This window comes from Acartia tonsa, chromosome 10 (assembly GCF_053477335.1).
Source record: "Acartia tonsa isolate MP-2025a chromosome 10, ASM5347733v1, whole genome shotgun sequence".
NCBI lineage: Eukaryota > Metazoa > Arthropoda > Copepoda > Calanoida > Acartiidae > Acartia > Acartia tonsa.
The window spans coordinates 34133895-34154849 of NC_137269.1; the positions used below are offsets into that span (position 1 = coordinate 34133895).

Below are 20955 nucleotides of genomic sequence, written 5' to 3' on the forward strand. Positions count from 1 at the left end.
ACCAGAGATGAACAATGACAAGTGTCAATTTCTTATTTTAAACTTCCTTTAGATTACTTCATGCTTTAAATATAATTATTTTTACTATACGAGCAACAATATAACAGCAAACAACATTTTTGGCTTTAAAAAAAATATAATTCTTTTTCATCATGAAGAACATCATATTTTTGGCTATTTTCATAACATTTTCATGTTCAGAAGATGTGATAGATTTTTTCTATCATGAAAAAATAAACCGAGATAAATACCTAGACTCAACTAAATCGGTGGTAAAGATTATTTTTGACTACAACCAAAATATGAAGGATGTAAACACACTCTTCCGAACATCTTTTAATGATTTAAAAACTGAACTAAATACTAATAATGCTGAAATTGAAGCAAAAGGTTCAAATATAGCTATTAGTCTGAATAAATTTCTTGCACTTACAAATAGATATGATCAATTATCAAAAGAAATTGATACAATAATTTCGCATATGACAGCTCTAGACCAACAAATTAACTCAGATTTTGAAGTAAATTATATAATAGATGAAAATAAACAATCTTTTCATTTGGATAATTTTAAGATGCATCAAAAATATTTAAAGGAAGCTTTTCAACCTATACCTTCCATAACTGAAGCAATGAAAAAAGATAATACTTTTATTAGAGGGGTAGATCTTACATTTAATAATCTCTATATTCCTGCAAGAATTTTAATAAGTTTTCTGGAAAATTGGATTGTAACTTTCAAATATTGTTTCCAAGGGGTTGTAACAAATGATCTTAGAAGAAAATTGACTCCTGAAAATAAACACTCTGACTTAGTAAATATCAATTTTATAGGATCAGGTCTGGTTGATAGTAAACCAACATTCTATTTAGAATTAAATATTTTATCAAACAAAATTAAATATAATTCTTTGATTGCGATACCATACGCGGGAATTTCTTTGGATGCTTATTATTACTACAATACAGAAAACCAAAAGATTGCTAAATTTATCACTGAAGATGAAAAACAATTAGGACTAAATGAAGCAATAACTTTTTGTTTGAAACATATAAATGATAAGAAATTTGACCTTATTATTCAATATTGTCCTTTTTTTAGCAATACAAAATTATTTCAAATAACAAACGAGGGAATTTTGCTTTTTAAACATGATGATAAAATAGGTAAAGCATTTGTGATAGGGCTTCAAAAGGATTTAAATAGTTCAAATTACCCGGTACATATTATGTTTAATGGGAAATTGGAATTTAATCTACCTCACAAAGGAGATGTGGTAATAGAAAGACAATCTAATTTTAAAGTAATTTCTTCCTCGTTAACATCTGATCAAAGACATCTATTGGAATTAAAAGTTAATGATACCAGAAGTAATCTGGAACAAGCTACAATTATTAAACATATAAGTAACTATTTCAGAAATTCATATTATCAGATATTCATTAATATTTTTGTGTTTAGCTCAATAGCGTTTTTGGGAGTTGGATCTAAGGAATTATATGAAAAAATTAAAGCACATTACAAGCCTCGAAATAGCTCTAAAAAACTTATAATAAACAGATTGGAAACAATACCTTTGAGATCTAGAAGTAGACGTTAAAATTTAAGCATTGTTATAGTTGAACAGTAGTTCTAAGTATCAGTTTTTAAAAGTAAATTTTACAATATTTTTTTGGGGGGGGTTGACAACTTTAGTTAAAACAATGTTTTAACCATTTGTTATTCTCCTTCCAGTAGAATTTTTCTTCCAGTCGATAACCTAAAAAGCAAATTATCTATTCAAAAAAAAAACCAGTTGAATCAAAATAGGTAATCAAAAAAAAATCTCATCCTTATGTATTTAAAATATTCAGAGTAAAGTGTATCTCACTCCAATGCATTTAAAATATTCAAAGTAAAGTGTATCTCATCCCTATACATGGAAACAACTGTTATTATTAACTAGTTTTAAGCGTTTTCGGATTTTCGATTAAAAGTTTTCTTTCAGAAAATATTGAGTAACTTTAAAACTAATATCATATGTGTTTTCAACATTGTAATAGAATTTTAAAGACCGAGCTCGATTAAAGAGAGACTACAAATAAAAACTTTTCTTTGTTTCAATCATATTTTGGTTTTAATATATAAGGCGGAAAAATTATTTAAGCAGTTATGTCTACAACAAACTTTAGACGGTGAAACATAAAACTTTAAGTGATTAAAGAATGAAGAGAATTTTTGGTAGGCTTTATTTTATAATATCAATTAAATTTTCAATAAATTTTATAAGATAGAGTATATAGCTTACATTAGATAGAATCTTATGTTTTAGGAAGGAGTCTAGAACTAGATATATGTAATACAAAATTGTAGAACTATTGCCTTAAGTTTTGTCATAATTTTTGCATAATGAAATTTTTTTTGAAATATTATTAAAATTCCTTTAATTTTTTCTCCTAATTAAAAGATCTTAGATTTACGTTTAAATTTGTAGATTCCTAGGTAAAATTAGAAAAATATTTTAATGTAATATTCTCTATGATCTTAAACAAATTAAAGAGCAATATAGGAAAGTTTATTTCATTTAAATTTAACAAAGCCAGTTTTTCTTTCCAAATATAATAACTGTTGAGTTTTAGTTGAAAATATAAAAAGAATTTTTTCTAAGTAATTATTAAAGTAAGATTTTAAATAAATAGATATATATAGAGGACCTTTAAGCATCTTAATTAAACTCTTATATGTTGAGGCAATGAAAGTATAAATTCTAGTGTTTCTTTAAGCAGTACAATTTTGGAACCCAAGTATATTCTCTCTAAAAATGGCAAAAGAATACCTAACAAAAAGAATGACATTTATCTATAGGTTAAATACACCAGGATGTAAAGACCTTTAGTTAAATAAAATTGTTCACATATCTCGAAAATGAAAATCAACTATATAATAATCATTAAATTGATTAGCCGTAGTAGAATATCTATACCTACTTAAGATTGAATACACCTAGGTTGTAAAGATCTTAACAAATGCTACAAGGAAGAGAGAGGACAATACTTTAAAAACTAAATTCTAGTGTAAGAGAAATATTAGTTTGAACTTAAATGCCTTCCCAAAAGAAAGTTTAATTGAGTTTATTGAAATAAGACTTTATATATTGAGTTTGTTAGATTAAGATTAGGTTAAGATATATTAGGATATAAAAAGGTAATTAAAATAGAATTGAAGTACAGAAAAAAGATTTTGAATAATTATAGCGGGAAAATTTTATCAAGAAGCAAGATTTTATAAACATATTTATCCAATTAGCAGGTTTAACTTAATTCTTTAATTATCTAGACTAAGACTTTTCCTATAAACAAGATGTATATTAAAAGATTATTACATAAGTAACATTTTTTGTAAAAAAAAAACTTGAAGTTATATCGAAAGCTTGAACCGAAACATTTAGTTATAAGTTTTGCGTTAATTAAAAAAAATAATAAGTTTTTACTACTGAGGAGGTCAAATATTTGATAAGAAGAATCACGTTTTAAAAACAACACTGTATTTAAGTTAAGTTTGAATATTATTTACAAATTTTTGAAAGATTTAGTTTAAGTTTGAAACAAAAAGGTTATTTACAATTTTAAAGTATAAATTTGAGTAAAGAATATATAAGGTAGTTTATCAAAATTGAATTTTCTGAGGTAGTTAATTAAAAAAAATATAGTTATTATTTAGGCCAAAAACTTCAAAACAAAACATTATTCATAAATTACATAGTAATTGAATTAGTTTATAATTTTATCACTATTTTTATAAGAATTTGATGGAGGAATTTTGAAATTTTGAAATCTTTATTATACATGCCAAATTATATAAGAAAGTAGAATAATAAGTATTTAAGCTTTGAGATCTTAGTTTACTAAATATCACGAAAAGACACGAGGTAGTTTATTATGTTTGAATTATTGAGGTAGTTAAAAAAAATAATATTTATCACTTAAGCCAGAAACTTTAAACCGAAATGTTTAGTTACAATTTATGAAGAATTTCTTTTGATTTAAAAAACCTTTTTTTTCACTAATTTTATGAGATTTTTAGTGGTGAAATTTAGAGTAGTTACAATTTATGAAGAATTTCTTTTGATTTAAGAATTTTTTTTCACTAATTTTATGAGATTTTTGGTGGTGAAATTTAGAGAATTTTGAATTTGTATATTTTTATCACAATTTTTATCACAGATTAAGTCCAAAAGTTGAAAGACCAAATAAAAAAAAAGTCCGAAAGCAGAGTTTTTTTTATCAGTTATGAATATTGAAATTTAAAGAATTTTGAATTTGTATATCACAATTTTTATCACAGATTGAGTCCGAAAGTTGAAAGTCCGAAAAGATTGAGTCCGAAAGTTGAAAGTCCGAAAAGGTGGGTCCAAAAGCAGAGTTTTTTACCAGTTGTGTATATTGGGGTTTGGAACCATCTGAAACAAAATTAAAATTGATTAGCATTCATTTATTGTAATAAGGAAATAATTTCTCAGTAAAAAAAAACTTTAAGATGTGCAAACTAAAGAACTATAAACTTATAGTTAGAAATAACTCCTCTAATTTAAGGGGCAGGGATGAAATTATAGTTAGGACTTCCAATATAGATTTACGACTCATGGAAGAAATTTTATTATGGCTTATTCAACAAACCCGATTAAGATTAATGCAGAAAATTAGTAACTTAAAGAATAAGGAAAAAAGTAAACATTGCATTAGAAAGAATAAGCAAGCTGATGATTTAAATAAGTCATCAACATTTTTTGAATACATTGAAGTTAATATGCGTTTAGCTAAGCAAGTACAGAGGGCAATGCTTCTTAGCGTAGTTAAAACTTTAATGAAAAACTTTAAAAACTTAAAAACAATACTAGCTTTACCAAATAATTTGTTAGAAAATAATAGGTGAAAAGTTTAATTTTAAAATACTGTAAAACTTTTATAAAATTTGTAATTACACATATAGTAAGCTAGGTACTGTAGTTAAGATTTGTTTTATAAGGAAAACTTTTCTTACTCTATTCACGGGCAGCAAGAAAGGGTTTCTTGACTGTCCCAGTTCCGCAGATAGACGAGCCTATAAATAAAAATTTTTATTAGGTAGGAATTTATGTTTTAATATCTGAAAGTATATATGATCAGAAAAAAAGTCAGTATATATTATAGAAAGGGTACTTAAGATTTGAGGAGTTTAAAGTAAATTAGAAGGAAGTAAATTAAATCATTTGAATTAAAGAAATTTAATTACCAAAAACCTAGTATAAAATTTTAGTATATTAAAGTTACAGAAGCGAAGTAAAACTTAATGAATTAGGTAGCTAATAATTAGTTTAATACACCTATAAATAATTAGCAGGGATTCTATGCAATCAAATAAAAAAAATAGCCTACTGTATATCAAAGTTTATTTAAGTTTAGAATGACTTTTATAAAAGTAAAAATAATAATTTCTTTCAGAAGATATAAAAGCCTTATTTGATATACCTCTAGATTTATCTCAGGGGGTTGGGGCATCATTTCAATCGCCTGATTTGTCCGAGGGGGTTGTTGGTGATGGTGACGCAACTCTAGTTCTTGGCTCTCATCTCGTTCGGGATCTAAAATATAAAAAGACTTTTAACTAAACTATATTAAATGATTATTAAAGAATATTTACATCCCTGTAACATCACTTATAGCGAATATTGGGTTTTAAACAGCTGTCAATACCATAAACTAAATAAAAATCTAATTATAATCTATACTACTATACTCATATTTTTTATAATTGTCATTAACATATTAGAAAGGAGATAAAAAAAAAACTTTACCTGGTTGGGAAATATTTTGTCTTCTCTTCTTGAAACATAATCTCAATACTGCCGCCGTTCTAAAAAAAATGACAGCTGTAATTACTTCGGATGCTAGTATCAAAAAGCCTACCCGGGCTACAAAGCTATCTGTAGGCCTGGATTTTTATAGTCCTGGACTAATAAAGATTTTACCAAGAAATTGCGTTAAGATAGATTTGCGTTTCCAAATTAAAGCACCCGAAAGTCATTTTACTATGCTTAGGGAGAGATCAAGTTTAAGTTTAAAAAATATAATATGCACTGGTGGGATCATAGATCCTGATTATTTGGGTAATGTTTATTTCATACTTCATAACTTATCATGGAAAACATATGTCATCCAAAAGGGTGAAAAAATAGGTCAAATGATATTTCTAAAAAGCTGTTATCCAAAAATATTAACCATACGCAGTTTTGGGGCTGAGAATGCAAATAAGCAAATGTCAGAATTAAAATATTTAAGAGAGGAAAGAGGAGAAATGGGGTTTGGTTCTAGTAATGAAATAGAGGGGGAGAATAAAATAATAAACTTACCCGAGAGCCAAAAGTCCAAGGGCAACAGCACCAAGAAATAACTTATCGGTCGTAGCCTCATCGCGTTCTTCTTGCAGAAGGGAATTGAGAATTGTTTTAATCTTATTTAAGATAATCTGGGAACTTCCATCCGGGATACTCATTGTTGAAAAAAAATCTGAAATTAAAATTTTTTATAGTAATAGGTAAGTAAATCTAAACTCAATAATTATAGGTATTAATTTATCTATTGACATTATTAGTAAAGATATATAGGTAAGCATAATCCATACTGATGTTTGTGTTTATTAGTTTAAGCATTGATAATATTAGTAGAGAGATAATAGTGTTTAAAGAACATTTTTTTTGGGATAATGTACAACTGTATAATAGGGGGATTCGCCTTGTTAAAACATAGGTTGGCAATTTTTTATAGTTCTTACAGGGCTTAATTGTTTTGTTGACACTACTGTAAAAAAAAACTTATTAGCAGTTGGTACTTTTCAGTTACACAAGAGATGAAAATTCTAAACTGTAATAGAAAGTATGAATTTAGTTTATCTCAAAAACAATAGGAAACACTAAGTAAACTTTAGATTGAAAAAGATTTTTGCAGATTATTCACAACGGAGTCAGGAGGGATAGTAGACAAATTGGGGCCAAAATTAGTAGTATTAAAATATTTGGTAGGATCAAGGTTTTTCTGGGTAGCACGATGAACTCTTGAGCTAGCCGTTTGACTCTGCTGGGAACGCCGTTTAATCTTTTTAGTACACTCTTGACCTACGAATAAAAAATCAATTAACAACAAAAATAATAAGTTTTCTTTTAAATTTAACCGTTCTAGTAAATACGCAATAGAAATTAAGAATGCCGCTGATAATTATGAAGTTTGAAAAATGAAAATCGCGAAACCTATACACGAAGACGACATTATGAATAAGGAAATTTAATTAAAGTAAAAGAGAATATAACAAAAGCAAAATAAACCAAATTAAAGTCTAAAAATAATATCTATTGGTTTAATTTTATTTTTTCCATCTTATTCTTATAATTTTTTGGACACACGCGATCAGTATTGGCCATTTTAAAAATTGAAATTTGATCTTTTTGATAATAGTATCATAAATATATATAATCTATATAGACTAACAGACTATAAAATCGTTCACACCCAATAAAAAAGTCTGCAAATTAATTTCATAAAATAGCATAAAATAAAATCTTACCCAATGCAAGCAAAGCGAGTAATATTAGGATAAGAAATAGGGCCACTAGAATTGTACCACCAATAACCAAAATGGAGAAATAACCTGGGCTATAAAAAAAATACATTTTATTAAAAATGATAGGTAAACAATTTTTTTCTTTTAAAATTTACCTGCTGATTATTTCATAAATTGACTGATAGGAATTCTTGGCAGCCAAACCATAATCACGGTGGATAGATTTGTTATAGGCAGGACTCGGTTTTGGGGTAAAACTGGGAATATTTGGTAAACTATAAGTTTTTGTAGAAAAGTTTCCAACCTGGGTTTGAGGACCAGATTTAAGTTTTCGCTTATTTGTAACTTTACCACTGAGTTTAGGAGAAGGTATTTTAGTGGTAGGAACTTTTGGTAGATAAGTGGTTAGAGGATCCAATTTCACTTCTTTAAAAGGAGTTGAAACCACTTCTTGGGTCCTAAAATTTTTTCGAATTTCAGGCTCAGAAAGTTCCTCAGAATCTGCCTCCAAGACCCGGAGAGAGGAGGAGGTAGAGGTAGACATAGAGATAATTGAGAGACCGGAACCTGAAGTTATCATCGTGGTGGACGGAGATGAGACCACTCTTGATGATGGAGGCGAAGTTGTGGGCGTTGGCAACGGAGAAGACAGCGTTGCTACATCAGATTCTAAAGTGGTTGCTGAGGATAAGGGTGACCCTACTGAAAGCAAAGAAGCTGATGAGGTTGGTGAGAATACAGAGGATGGAGCAGCTGTTGAAGCCTCAGATGTAACTGAAGGTAACTTTGAGTTATCAGTAGATAGATGTGTAGCAAGCTGGGTTAGAGTTTCTTGCAATAGAGCTGGTTTTTCTAAAGTAGATTCCAAGAAAGGAATGTCAGGGGAAGATGGAAAAGTAGTAAAGTAGTCAGAGGAAAAATCAACATAGGAGGAATCACTAATATTCAACGCATCTTTAACAGATAGATTGGGTTGTGTAGTGTAAAGCATCACTTTCTCATCATGCACATCATTTTCATAACTGAAGTCAATAAGCCAATTTCTTAAAAGTGGCATCATGGAGAAAACACCCAAATAAAAAACACTTTACTATAATGAAGTTGTTTTAAGACTAAAGGAACATATTATCTAACAACAGGGTGACCAAAAAATATTTTATTTAGACATGGAGGTCTGTACACCTGCAACAACAAACGGCCATCATGTTGTCAACAAGGAGAATGGTCAGGGAGAGTCAGAGAACAAGGAGGTTAGTGAAAATTCGTATGAGGTAGCTGAAGATTTCGACGACTTCGAAATTTTAGAGGGGTTTGATAGTCCAAGATTGATTAGAAAAAGCTTCCCTGTCCTCATCGGCGATCACTGTAATACGTCTTTTTCCATCCCAGCAGAGAAAAATCTTCTTGAAAGAAAGATTCAGAATAGGCGGGCTCTTTACTCACCTTTTTACTTCTCACTCCCCTTTTCTGAGAAGTCAACACTGTCAGAAATCACAAACACGTCATTGATTTTTAAACCAAGTTATGCTCTATCACCCTATTTAGCTTGTACACAAAAATTTAATTATAAATTGACAGACATAGATAGTGAAACATTGTTCAAACACAATCTCTACTACGATAAAATTGCTGTACTCACAGGGGCTGTTGAAAAAAGAGCAGCTATACTTCCTTGCATGCTCAGAATTGATGAGAATAATGTTGAACTCAATCTTCTCAGTAGGTTTAGGGAAACTTGGGGAATCCATAGAGTTCAACAGGCAAGCATAAGTAGCGGGGGGTTTAGGCCAGCATTACAAAGCATGACTAAGAAGTATATCCATCTCTTTGCTCAACCACCCCCACCCCATTATTGTTTCTTTAATGCCAGTACTAAAGATAGTGAAAGTAATCAATTAGTAATTAGACAGCACTATAGAAGCAGTTATTACCAGAAGTTGTATGAGACTAAGACAAACCTGATCCAAGTGTATGGTTGTCCTACAACAATACCCAGCTCCCAATATATTTGCCTTGGAGCACAGGATCAGGAAATTCTTGACTCATGTACCTTCGTGGATAAGGTCTATGGGATTGTACCAGTGGACAATCCTAGAGACCTGAATGTGCTTCTTAGTCAAGGGGAAGAGCTATATCTCGTGGACTCTGGGTACATGAGTGCCCAGTGTCTCAAATTGTATGGGTATTTCCCTGAGGACATTTTTTGGATGCCCCATACAAGGGACGAGATTCGCTCAAAGATTAGAGCTAAATTCTCAGGGGAGGGAAAAATGAACGTTGATAGGTTTCTGGACTTATCTCTGGTCAATATCAGAAATTTGTTCAGTGACTCAGGATTCAACTTACTTTTTGTCTCTCTTCCAAGTGGAAGTATCCTGAGACTGACTCCTGCTCTAATTTTTACCCTTGTTTTGAAACATAGACAAAATGATTTCACCCTCGTCAATTGAAAATTTTTTTTGTTTTTTATGCAGAGAGGGAAGGATGATTTACTTTTTATTAAAAAGTACACAAAAAAAATCAATTTGACTAATGTCCAGTAAACTAAATAAAAAAGTTCTAAAAATAAAAAAAAAACATAAAAAGAATTGTAGTTTTAAAATACATAAAAAAAAAACCAAGTATTAGTATATTTTGAGTTTCCCACAGAAAGTGCAGTTTTTGCTACAATTTTACTAGAGCAAAAACTAGGATTGCACAACAATTCAAAGTTATATAATTGTGTTTTATATCTAGAATATTCTAGACTTTTTGTAGGAAACAAGAGTATAGTTATTTACTGTGATTCAATAATTTCATCATTATTTTGTATTATGTAATTGTATATAGATACTAGAATGTTCTTAGAAACACTTTAATTATACAAGCAAAAACCAATGAATAAGTTTTTGTCATACATAAAAAGCTAATATTGCATCATGTGTAAGTTTCCAGAATCTTCTTTATTATATGACAAAAACTGATGTAGAAGTTTTATTATGACATAAACAGCTAATATTGCATCATGTGTAAGTTTCCAGAATCTTCTTTATTATATGACAAAAACTGATGTAGAAGTTTTTGTTATACTTTTTATTGCACAAAAAGCTAGGATTGCATCAGATTATGCCATTAACTAAATTCTAGAACATTCTAAGATCTCAGTATAAATAGAGCAGCAAAGTATTTGGTTCTCAATGAGCCTTGCACACTCATTCACTCGTAATCTTTTATTTAACCTCTGTATCTCTTAATGTTTAACCTATCTAATGTGTTTATCTGTATACTATCTCTTTTCTTAACCATTCTGTTAGTTTTTATAAGGATGGTGTTTATTTTTATGTGTATCAATTTTTCATTTATCTTAGTTTCTGTTTTACTCTTATTGAGATTTATAGAAATTTTACAAGTTCCCTGTTGGGACTTGTAAAAATCAAATGAAACTCAAAACTAGAGAAATAGGCTAAGTTCTGAAAAATCATATACTTATGCTGCTTTAAAAAACTATCTTTAGCAAATTTATCTAAGTTTAACTATTATATCTTTGGACTTGTAAATTTACAAAACATAATGAAGTTTGATGATTATTTTTCAAAGTATTTGGATAACAAACAATTACATGTCAAGTGTAAAGAAAATCTTAAAGAATCAAATATTATAAGTTTAAAATTTACTTTCTTATTAAGAACTTATGGTTTACACTTTGCAAATCCAAAGATATGTTTTAACTGTCATAAAACATATTTAACCTTATATAAAATAATTGAAAATAACTTAAAAAACATTATTATACTTATGTTAGAATACAATACTAAACTATGATACTCACATTTAATCAACAATAAAGTATAAACAATAAACACTTAGTACATTTTTCACTTTGGTATATATTGAATAATTTGAACTTGAAGTTGTGAGACAACAGTTCTTTATTGCACAAAAGTTAATAAATAATAGGAGATCTTCGCGTGGAAGTGTTTACAACACTTAGGTCTTTGTATTAATTTTGCCATTACTTAAGCAGTTTAAGAGTAAAAGTAAAACTAATTTAAAAACTTAACTTATAAGCATATCATAACTTACTAAAGGACCTTTGCCTCTATATTATCTTGGTAAATGTTTATTATTTAAATATTCTTTATCTAATAGACTTTTTCTTAGAAAGCAAAATAATTACTAATTTAAAGCTTGTTAGAAAGCCCTAGTACCTTTGGAAGCGGTTAGTAAAGAGCGGAGTTATTCCTGCGGAGGGAATAGCGTGATTAGTGGTTATGTATATAGTTGATATTCATTAGGTTATGATGGTCTACATGTACAACTTGTTAAAGGACCTTTGCTACTATATTGTCTAAATATAAAGTAACTTCAAAAAATACTTTGATGATTTCTTTTATTTAGAAATTCAAAGTAGTTGCTAATATCAAAGCTTGTTAGAAAGCCCTAGTACCTTTGGAAAACGTTAGTAAAGAGTGGAGTTCTTTCCTCCAACTTGATTAGGAATTATTCAAGTGCAAAAATAGAATCATTCTTAGTTGAGGGTTAGGAATCAACGTGGTTAGCAATTACATATATAGTAGATACAAATATTTTAAGTCTTGTAAAATTACTAGAGATTAAAGGACAGCTATCTGTAGGCGTTTGGAGCTTTAGGGACTGAAACGCACGACACAAATGCAATTGAGAACCTTGTGTACAAGCAATTGCAACTAGATGACACTCTAGAGGCCCTAGAGAATGCTAGTATATTTGTGGCCATTGGTCGCGGCCCTAGGGGGACACTCGCACCGGTTGACACTCCAGAGGCCCTGGAGCATACCGGAACATGGGAACCTCTATAGTTGTACCTCTCTTTAAGGATGCTTGATAAGAAATATTAAGTTGTATAATACATGCTAAATTAGATTTTGGGACACTGATTAGTACAGCTCTGTAGCTTAATAGCTTGGATTCTAGGAGTAAGGGTACGGTAGCGCATCAAGTTGTACTTGTATAAGCCGGCTATGCAGTTTACTCTGAGTTTCTATTGTTATAAGAAAAGCTAAATACATCTGGTAGCTTGCTAGAGTTTAATTAAGCATTGGATAAATCTTTATTTATTTATTCTTGGAAAATCTAGCTTTATTTAATATTCTCACAAATTACAGCTTATAAGTACTTCATAACATAATTTTAATCTAAGTTTAAAGTATTGAATTGAACTGTTTTTTTTCTTTGGCAAAGTTGAATTGTTTATCACATCTATCACTTGAATCAATTTAGCCTAACCAGCTAAATGTTGTAAATTTTGACAATATTGCGTTTAACTTATTCGGTTTGGTAGCTAAGTTTATGCTTTGTCATATGAGTTGGAGATTGGCTTCAACTTGGTTGGTATTCTCTTCTTGTTCTGAAACTTGGCACGTTTTATTAGAATTGGGAGAAAACATATCAGTATATTGTTCTTATTGAAAAAAAAATATATTTTTTGTTGATTAATTTGACAACATGGCTAAAAACCTGCTTTTAATCACCACTTTGCATCCCTAAATATTGTACATTTAGAATGAAGAACAATATTTTAAAAATCTAATAAATCAAATAATCTATCATTTTTATTTGGGGGTAGGGGTAGAGGGTATGGCTTGCGAAGACCCCCCTATAGTTATTTGCCCCAGCGATGAAAATTTACATAAGGGGTGGTTACCCCGCGAGATCTTTTGGAAAATATTTCCATTCTAAACCCATATATATCTTACTTTTTCCTGAAAAAGAGTAATTTTAGCTTGGAATAACTAATTTTGATCATAATCATTATTTTGAAACTGTTTTGTAATTGCTGGGATAATAATGGACACAATCGTCTAGATGTTGTAATTTTCCGCGTGGGTTTTGTTATTTTATTGTTTACATAATTTTAAGTAAAGTATAGATAAAGCCACAATATGTATGCATGGATGTATACAGGGTGCCATCTAACTTTTACACTTAAAACAAGAATGACATCATTCATAAACTAATTAAATAAGCAAAAAATCTAGACAGTCATTTTTAGTAAAAAGGGTTTGTATAATAATGGCGTGTAAAGCGTTTTTCTAGAGGGGTTTGCAATGCAAACCCCCAAAATTTTTATACCACCCTTGTGTAATCAGACAGCAAGAGGGGAGTTATTTTACCTCCCATCCCTCACCATCATACATTATCAACATACACTTAATTAAACTAATGTGATTTGATTGATATCCCACTCAACCCCCCCCCCCCCCACCCCTGCAATTAAATTTAGAAGGTGTACCTTTCTTATATTGACAGCCCCCTTAACTGTTTAAAGAAAATTTGCCCTTGACAAAGGAGGCATAGAGGGGTACAGGGGTGTACTCCTGGAGGGTAGTATCCACCACCTTATAACGCCTTTGTTTGATAGTTTGTATTCTAAATCTTAAACTCTAGCCCTTAACAAAACATTCTAAGTTATTTTAAATCATCGTTTGATATTATAACATTGGTTCTAGATTTAAGACAACAAATACTTTCTTTTTATCCTCTTTGATTTTAAGATTTTGGCAATTTAGTGTAATCAAAATTTGTAATCAATAGTTGTCCCTGTAATCCTTGTATTTAATAAACTGTCATTTTAATTTCATGATTAAAGTCATAGGCAATGGAAATATTTAAGGAAAATAATCTTATCCCAATATATATTATATATCTTCTCTTCAATTTAATTGAAATGGTCAGTTGGTATGTCGTACATGACTGTCTTAGTTTTACTTTACTGAGAAGATACATATAGGTCCTGGTAAGGGTAGGTCGATGGTATGAATTTCTACTGTCTGACAATATTAGAACAATAAAGTCAATACTAAGTTTATTTTAAAGATTTTTCACATTTCAACACTTTCTTCTCTTAATATAAAATGTTTAGCTTATTGTTGCTGAAATCTAACGATTAACTTTGACTTTGTTTGGATAAAATGTACTTTATCTTTTCACCCTGTGTTTTTAAAGTAGCAAATGTTCATTAATCTACAATCATTCAATAGTTATATACATAAGCCAGAATATTTTAAAATATTAGGTTTACCTATACCATACATAGGTATACCTATTTGTGATATGCTTAGAAATAAGTATACATGCATTGTAGGATTATAAGTAGTGAAGTTGTATTAGTATTTTGTGACTACGTTATCGGGTTCGAGCTAGTTCCACTTTTTAGGAATTTATTCTTTTTTTTTAATTAAAAAGTACTGTATGGCTTTTCTGCATTTTTTTTACAAAGCCGTACTGTAATTAATGTTATTTTGATTTTGTCATATGTATAAGGGCAATATTCATACCTAATTTGGGAATAGGTATACCTATGTGTTTGATAGTCATTGCTGTTTATTGCTTCTTTTGTGTGGTTCCATGAACCTATAAAACAATTGCTTTAAAAACTTTGTCCTTCTCTTTAATAAAAGCGAAGCTTTTCTATAATTAGGGTCGGTCCGTCCGTACGTCCGTCCGTCCATCCGTAACGGATAGCTTTTTTCGCTAATTTAGGCATGTTAGAATTGTCCTATTGATTTCAAACTTTGCATGGTGATTCCTGTAGTAGTTAGGTACGATTTAGAAAGCGTAGCAACTTTATAATCGTTACCAGAATGTCCGTACATCCATTTGAAACATGTTGATTTTTTTACTTTTTTAACAACAAATTTTTATGTGATCTAATAATCCGATTGATCTGATTTTTGGTATACTGATTCCTGGGACAACAAAGTACAATATTATAAGTGAAGCAACTCTATAATCAAGTCCTAAAAATGTAAGTATGTCCATAAACATTATTCTGTATCAAGCAGTTTTTCAACAATTTTACTTACAATTTTGCTTCGACATTTATACATTTATGTTCTGATTATTCAGTTCTTACACTATTCAAGTGTTAGTGTCCGTTTGTCCTAACGTTTCAGTGCTTCGCTTTTATGGATGTTGTCATCCTTGTTTTTATTTTGTATTTTGTATACGTTTTCATACAAAAAAATAATCTTGTTGAAACATAAATTTTAGAGTATTTTCCGAGTTTGGGAAACTGAATCGAAAAAGTTATAAAATGTCGGAGGATAGAGTTTCTCTGACGGAGACAGAGGACCCTCAGGTTAGGGTAAATCTACTCTCAGGTTATACTTTTTTATTAAAAAGGTCGCCCAAGCTTTTTGTTTTGAGGGTGTACAAAACAATAAACTGGTGGTAAAATTTTTATGAGTGGGGCAAAATCTAACATGTTTCCAAAACAATTTTGGGTCCCACGACACCCCAAAGTTTGTTTTTGGTGGAGGTTAAACACACCCATGAATTCATCAGTTTGAAAGGTAGATTTCAATGAAAATTGTTCTAGAGGGATAAGACAATGGACACTGACACCCACAGTAAGATTTGTGTACATGTTAATAAGGATGAACAAAATTCTGATTAAATCAATTAAACCAATCAATCAATTTAAGAGTTTGTAAGCCAACAAATGAGAAAACTTGTTTATAAACTAGTTTGATTTAAAGACAAATGTCCTCTCCTTATCATATAAACTTTAAGTTAAACGCTTTGCTAAGATCTTAACATCAAAAAAGAATATCCCATAAAAGCAAAAGTATTTAAAACATTTGCCAGCGTTAATCCAGAAAAAAAAATGAATTTTTATTTTATTTTAAACCTTATAATTAATGTTTACAAGAGATAAAATATGGCATGTTATAATTATAAGATTAGTTTTGTAATTAAAATGATTAGCTTTTAGATAAGGAAAAAAAAGAAATGGTATTTTTTACAAATTAAATTATTAAATTTAAATAATCTAAGGATTAATTGTTTTTTTTTTATTTCAACAACAGCCAAAAAATACGTTTAAAATTATCAAACAAGTAAGACGACTTATGTAATAGGCATAAATCCAAATGCCTTTTAAACATATAAGCCATGTACTTATTAAAAGCGAAGCTACTCTATAAGCAAGGATATAATATACTCCTATAACTTTGCTTATTGTCAGAATTAAAGATTAGAAAAAATGTTTTCCTGTTATATAAAGTAGTAAGCTTTTTTTGTCTGCAGCTAACCGCAGAACTTATTTGGTTCTCCATTGCAGTAAATCTTCTTATAGGTCCAGATATAGTTTTTTTATGTTTCTGGTGAGGGTATACATTGATACAACCTCTCAATAAAAAATCTCACCCTCCAAAATTTTGTTTAAAATTTTTGTTTTAAAACTCAAATTGAAAAAGGAGGGACTGTCTTTTTCACTCACACTTGCTGGCTTGAATTGCTGCTTTATTTTTGGACAAAGGCAAATTAGTAAACACAAATATTTGTTGGAAAATAAATTTATCTCCCATTCATCTATCCATCATATATAACTCATGTATACATGAAGTGTGTCAAAGTTTCAAGACTTTATAAAGTCAATTAAAGTTTTACTTTAGTCTTTAATAAAGCATTTAGGGTAAGGCAAAAATTTATATATCCTCTTTTACCTCACAATTATTACCATATAAAAGTAACAGGATGGTTGTCTTTGTCTTTTACTGAAGGATCCCGCTTGACCGATATGGTTTTTCTTTACAGTGAATATTTTCTAAGGTCCAAGGAAGATTATTTTTAGGGAGGGCACCTCAACACTGAAAAGTGCAATTGCCCCTGGAAAAAAACTCCCTATAAATTTTTTTACTTTAAAACATAAGTGTAAAATGAGGTGTCAACTCCCCTTCCCCCATTCTCACAAGTGCATCTTGAGGCTTCTAAAAGTATAGCCTTTGGTTTGCTTTAAATAGGCCAGGATTAAAGTTTTTTAAATGCTTGTTTTACTCCCCCCCCCCCATATATAGAAATTCTAAATACGCCCTGATACCACTAAAAAATTATTTTTGTCATATTATGATTAGTTTAAAGTTTTTTTATAACAAGCACAAATGTGTCCCACAGCAGTAGGCTAGATTTTATCCAAATATTAACAATTTTGTCCTTGTTTATAATGGCACATCCCCTTTTATTGAATGCCAGCTTTTGAACCCAGTTTTTAATGGATTTTTTATTTGTCTGAAATTTATATTCGTAGCATATCTATAAGCAGTAAGTGTTTATTGTTTGTCTGCTTAAATTATAATTAAATCATAATTTTTTCTATTTATTTGTAGCCAAAATAATCTTCTATGTCTTTAGTTTTGTAATCTTAAAACATGATTTTTTTATTTGATATAAAATACAAAACTGAATATTTTTGTAGATTCTTGGTTCTACACTAATGTTTGACATGTGACTATGAACATGTGAGCAATTGGGATAGAGGTATTCAAAATGAATTGATTATTTTTCAAGTTATTGTCAGACCAAGAACGCTGATAAAAATATCTGTATCTGTTATGTTTTAAGGCAGATTTTTAAAAAAAGGATTTGATAAAATTGCTTAAAATCTGAAAAATTTGTGCTTGATTTTCAATACCAGCATATAGTTGCCTGAAAAGTAGAACCTTAATGGTCCAAAGGTTTGCTACATCCTTCGTTACACACACACAGATATTATGTTACTTTTATAAAAGGATGATATTACCAAAAATCGCCTTTGAATAAAGTACCTATGGTATATTTGTTAATGATAAGGTTGCCATTTCTCGATTGCAAAACAAAGAGAGACCTTTTAAAAAGAATCTCCTAAACTTAGATTAATTGGTTAAGCTACTCTTTATTATATCCGTCTGAAAGTCACTCCACAAAGATATTTGACGTATTGTCAAAATTTTGTAAACTTTTCAACTATAAACACTCAATTTTTCAATATTTCTATTTCTCTTAAAAGCATAACAGTTTGTAAAGTCCCTTTCGTGACAACACCTCTTAAGGGGCGTTTTGACGTATTTTCACAGTATCATTTGATAGATTATTATAAGTTAGGTTATTGATTGTCACGCATGGTTAGGCAATAGGCCCCGCAGAGTTAGAGCCCCCACAGGAGAAAAGCTATTGTGAAAATACAACGAAACGCCCCTTAAGAGGCGTTTTCACGTAAGGGACTAAACCCGTTTGTTGTTTTATTTCCATATAGGACATTGTAAACTTATGCACTACTTTAAAGAACATTGACCTTGTTGTGTAAACCGTCATGAAACATCCAAGCTAAGGATTGTTATAGTATTAATAATATGTAAATATTAGGGTTGGGCCGGATACTTTTTGGCCGGATACCGGATATCCGGCTGATTTCTAATACCGAAAATCCGGTTCCGGGCGGATATCTGGCCAACGTTCGGCAATTTACCGGATATCCGGCCGTATAACCGGATATCCGGCGTCAAAAATCAGCCGGATATCATGTAACCGGATAGTTTTAATATTCGGTATCCGGCCGGATAACCGGCCAGACCGGATATCCGGCCCAACCCTAGACTAAATATGTAAAAGGATTACACCTAAATAAATAATCCCCCCCCCCCCCAAAAAAAAAGTAGGGTATTGGGCCAACCTACCTTCAAAGTGCCTCAAGATGTCCCTAGAGCGTAGCCACTATTTTACGACTAAGGGACAAACAAGTTCTCAGGAAATTTACCAAAGACTAAATTTTAGATGTACCTAATTTCTTTTGAAAATGTTAATGTCCTGTAGTGTCCTTTCAAAGTGCTTGTCGCAATTAATCTAAAAAATTATACTTTTAATTTTGATATCAAAGTCAATGCTATTTTAGTAAAGTAGTACTCAGGAGATTTTTTTATATTCTCATTTAATGTCTGTTTGTATCTTGCTAACCGCTGGACCAATTGGTTCTTCTTTACAGAAAAGCAATGTGTACGTGTAGGTTCTGAAAGGTTAGCTGGAACTTCCTATGTGAAGCACCACTATAAAAAATTATATCCCACAAAAAAAATTAGTTTTTGCTTCAAAGCTTTGCAGGAGGGTCTAAAATAGACTAAAACATAAAGATACATGTGAAGCTTCCCTGAAATTGTTAGTTTAGATCTTAAAAACAAACTAATAAATCTTTCGGATCATGGAAAGAAAACAAGGTCATTCCTAATTAGGACAGAAGTCACTGGAAATTGATCTAAGGAAGGCTACTTATGTCCTTCATCTAACAAAATCTAACTTAAGGAAGGTGACTTATGTCCTTTGTCTGACAAATTCTTACATTAGGAAGGCTGCTTATGTCCTTCATCTTGCAATACTTAGCTTTTCTGTCCTTCACATAGCAAAACCTCACAAAACATAGCTTTTCTGTCCTTCACATAGCAAATTCTTGCAAAATATAGCAAATTCTTACAAAACATAGCAAATTCTTGCAAAACATAGCAAATTCTAACAAAACATAGCAAATTCTTGCAAAACATAGCAAATTCTTGCAAAACATAGCAAATTCTTGCAAAACATAGCAAATTCTTGCAAAACATAGCAAATTCTGGCGAAAAATAGCAAATTCTTGCAAAACATAGCAAATTCTTGGAAAACTTAGCTTTTCTGTCCTTCAAATAGCTAATTCTTGCAAAACATAGCAAATTCTTACAAAACATAGCAAATTCTTGCAAAACATAGCAAATTTTTGCAAAACATAGCAAATTCTGGCAAAACATAGCAAATTCTGGCAAAACATAGCAAATTCTGGCAAAACATAGCAAATTCTTGCAAAACATAGCAAATTCTTGGAAAACTTAGCTTTTCTGTCCTTCAAATAGCTAATTCTTGCAAAACATAGCAAATTCTTACAAAACATAGCAAATTCTTGCAAAACTTAGCAAATTCTTACAAAACATAGCAAATTCTTGGAAAACATAGCAAATTCTTGCAAAACATAGCAAATTCTTGGAAAACCTAGCTTTTCTGTCCTTCACATAGCTAATTCTTGCAAAACATAGCAAATTCTTACAAAACATAGCAAATTCTTGCAAAACATAGCAAATTCTTACAAAACATAGCAAATTCTTACAAAACATAGCAAATTCTTGCAAAACATAGCAAATTCTTGCAATAAGGGTCCCAAACTCAAAAACGAATTTTCAGCGCAATCCGACCACCAATTCTTGAGATACAGTGACCTGGTGTCATTGGTACCAACAGTAAGATTTGGGAAATGGTTCGAATCCTTAGTAAATTTGGCTAAGTCCAAAAATTCTTTGACACTTAGTCAAATTTTTGAAGAAAAAACACCCAGGTGACACCAAGCGTACCTACTGAGAGGACACCAGGTCGAAAATATTCTAAGTGTCAAAGAATTTTTGGACTTTTTGAATTTGCTATGTTTTGTAAGAATTTGCTATGTTTTGCAAGAATTTGCTATGTTTTGTAAGAATTTGCTATGTTTTGCAAGAATTTGCTATGTTTTGTAAGAATTTGCAATGTTTTGCAAGAATTTGCTATGTTTTGTAAGAATTTGCTATGTTTTGCAAGAATTAGCTATGTGAAGGACA

General features: G+C 30.3%; 2 protein-coding genes and 1 long non-coding RNA gene across 6 annotated transcripts in view; 2 read left to right on the plus strand and 1 right to left on the minus strand.

Annotated features, from left to right (window-relative positions):
• The window catches only part of LOC145329948 (sodium-independent sulfate anion transporter-like), a 161094-nt gene that overhangs the window by 96040 nt on the left and 44099 nt on the right, over nucleotides 1-20955 (plus strand). Inside the window, exon 1 of one of the 4 annotated variants that reach the window (XM_080174435.1) lies at nucleotides 15588-15693. The exons of the other annotated variants lie outside the window; for them this stretch is intronic. Coding sequence (XP_080030561.1) covers nucleotides 15627-15693 — 67 coding nt within the window. The 5' untranslated portion in view covers nucleotides 15588-15626. Of the gene's footprint in view, nucleotides 1-15587; nucleotides 15694-20955 lie in introns of those variants that run through there. 4 annotated transcript variants of the gene reach the window in all.
• Nucleotides 4323-5602, minus strand: LOC145329951 (uncharacterized). Its single transcript, XR_013883189.1, has 3 exons — nucleotides 5488-5602; nucleotides 5021-5080; nucleotides 4323-4439 (listed from the first exon to the last, which is right to left on the minus strand). It is a non-coding gene; the product is annotated as an uncharacterized LOC145329951 (long non-coding RNA).
• LOC145330351 (uncharacterized) lies at nucleotides 6314-10023 on the plus strand. Its single transcript, XM_080174985.1, has 3 exons — nucleotides 6314-6389; nucleotides 8054-8353; nucleotides 8738-10023. The coding sequence occupies exons 1-3, from the start codon at nucleotides 6314-6316 to the stop codon at nucleotides 10021-10023; spliced, it is 1662 nt and encodes a 553-aa protein (XP_080031111.1).